The following is a 2607-nucleotide window of genomic DNA, read 5'->3' as shown; positions in this document are numbered from 1 at the left end:
AATTGAAGTACCATTAAGAGTACTATCATAATAGTAATTATTATTATTAGATAATGTATCAAATAGGTAATAGGAGTTAAATTTTAATGTGTATTTATGTACATACCCATGCATATCTATCCATGTCCATATTTTATTAAATAAAACTGGGATTTTAGTATATTCAGGAAAGAGTAACATCATATTTCTTATGCCATTGAACATACAACATTTGATGGTAAATCAATAACTGGTCTATATGTATTGCTTCTCTTTTTTCAAAGTATGTTGTACTATATAAGGAGAAATACAAAACCAATTGTACAAAAGTGGCATATATTATGTATTTCGATTTGTTCTACAAGGTTTAACTATATTTGGCTTTGGCTATTTAAACTTTGTACCTTCTGTGCATTTCAGTTGTGTCGGTACACAGCACCTGTGCCACACTTGGCTGTGTATGCAGGCATGTGCGAGTCCCAGTCCACTGCCTCTCCAGGACTTATGACCCTGCCCAACAGTGCTGTGTGTCCTTCCCCAATAAGTGTGGCCATTGACAGCACCCCAGCCTCAGAGAGGAGATTTGATGGTGGGGCACCTGCCTCATCTCACTTCCCATCTATCACTGAAAGCACAGAGGCATCCGTGTCACAGGAGAGTCAGCCTCTTGCGTCCAAGTCTCGTGTAGCCCTGTCACTCAGCAGAATCCTTCGGCGAGGATGCAATGCCCCATCCATGTTCGCCAGTCTCTCACCAAAATGTGCTGTGACAGCAGGGGGAGGAAGAGTACAACCACTTGGAGTGGACCAACTTGCACAGCCCCAGCCGAAGAGGATTGCGAAGTTAGTAAGACCCAACAAATAAGACACACAGAATTCACATCTATGAAATAAGACATTTTGGCCTGGTAGTTAATCTTATCATCCCATGCCATTGGTACAGTTTTTTCCAGATCAAAGTTGACATCCCCCCTGAATGCCGCATCTACCCCATTGACTCAGAAGATGAGGAGGAGGAGAGCCCTGGTGCAGCACAAGGGGCAGTCAAAGAAATCATATGCCCTTGGGAAACTGTCACCAAACATGAAGGTGCAGGGTAGAGAGATACATACCACACAGAGGAAATGACAGACGTGCAGAAAGATGCGCATATGTAACACAGTGATCATCGTTTCCACCTAGGCATGCTCTGAAAGGAGGTGTTTGAAGTAACAACATGTCAAACATGTCTGTATTTCTGATAGCTTTTAGGTAGTGCCTACATGTTCTAGTAGCTGGTGGAAAAGTGCTTATAACATGGTTGTGGGATTTTATATTTGTATCTGCTTGTTCTGTTTGTTGGTATGACAAGTCGAGGCCTTATTTTAGAAGAGTTTTCTTTTAGCAAAATTGTCATCAAGTTGTTCAGTATTGCAAAGGTTTTGTACTTGTTTATTATTTTATATTTATCAAAGATGCATTCACATACACCGATTTAAGAAATTGTCAATATTTTCATAGTTTCACTTAGTATATCTAGGAAGACAGCACATAGGAAAGGTACTGTCTGAATGTATTACCTTTAAAGAGTTTACAGTTCACTACAGAATGTGAATGTGGTCATTGTTCATATTTAATTTGTGTAAGTGCCTAAATAAAATATTCCAAAAAAATGTAATTGTCTGCTGCAAATATGATTAAACTTGTACAAATGAGAAATTCAGTGCATGAACCAGGTGAGTCCATTTTGGATCCCATAAAATAACAAATATGTTCTGGAGTGGAGCCCTGCAATGGGATGGCACCTCATCCAGGGGTCCCCTGCCTTGTGCCCCGAGTCCCCTGGGATAGGCTTCAGGCTCCCCGTGACCCTGTGTAGGATAAGCCGTAAAGAAAATAGATGGATGGATGGCTGGATGGATGTTCTGAGTGGCGGCATAGTGTGTAACACTGCTGCTTCACAGTGTGAGTGTGTATAAATAAAGGTGTGTATCTTGCAAACGACTAGTGTCCCATCCAGGGTGTGTCCCCACCTCACACTCAGTGTCCCTGAGATAGGCTCCATATCCACTGAAACCCTGACCAGAATAAAGTGAAGAATAAAGGAAGTCAGAGCAGGGAAAACAGATGAAAAGGGAAAGCAGGGAAAACTAAAATGTATTTGATATAGGGTCCAGGCCCAGGTTTGGATAACGTGTTCCTTAAAATAACTGAAGGCCATGTCCTGCTCTTGTTGTTATTACAGTACCAGCAGATGGCGCACAAGGAGAAGATGAGAAGAACTGGGCGAGTCCACAAAACAGCTGTAAGAAGTCATGCAGCACCTCATTTAGTGTCTTAAGTTTGTTTTGTCAGTGTACCATACAAATAGGCTACATCTCATCACAGTTACATATTTGTTATGTAACTGGTATACTTTAGTACTGTTGCTTTTCCCCCTTGCTTTTTCCCCCAACCAAATCACAGCTAACGTCACAAATATAGATTAGCTCAAACATCTCCATGTGGATTCATAATACTGTCAGTTATATAATGCAAAACCTTAAGTGCGCTCATCATTTAAAAAAAAGAAGAAGAAAATGAATAATAATCTAAAAATACATTTGACGTAATTTCATACTGACTCGATTGTGGTCACCCGGAAGTAGTG

The 2607-nt window shown here is 40.6% G+C and overlaps 1 protein-coding gene across 1 annotated transcript; it reads left to right on the top strand.

The window, feature by feature from the left end:
* Positions 1-388: 388 nt before the first annotated feature.
* On the top strand, positions 389-2484 carry LOC128634446 (regulator of G-protein signaling 9). Its single transcript, XM_053684997.1, has 2 exons — positions 389-821; positions 922-2484. Exons 1-2 carry the CDS (start codon positions 448-450, stop codon positions 1076-1078), a joined length of 531 nt encoding a protein of 176 aa, XP_053540972.1. The 5' UTR covers positions 389-447; the 3' UTR covers positions 1079-2484.
* The last annotated feature ends 123 nt before the right edge of the window (positions 2485-2607 follow it).

Source organism: Ictalurus punctatus, chromosome 13 (genome assembly GCF_001660625.3).
Source record: "Ictalurus punctatus breed USDA103 chromosome 13, Coco_2.0, whole genome shotgun sequence".
NCBI classification, from domain to species: Eukaryota; Metazoa; Chordata; class Actinopteri; order Siluriformes; family Ictaluridae; genus Ictalurus; species Ictalurus punctatus.
The sequence above is the reverse complement of the archived record's forward strand: the minus strand, read 5'-3'. Positions and strand labels throughout refer to the sequence as shown.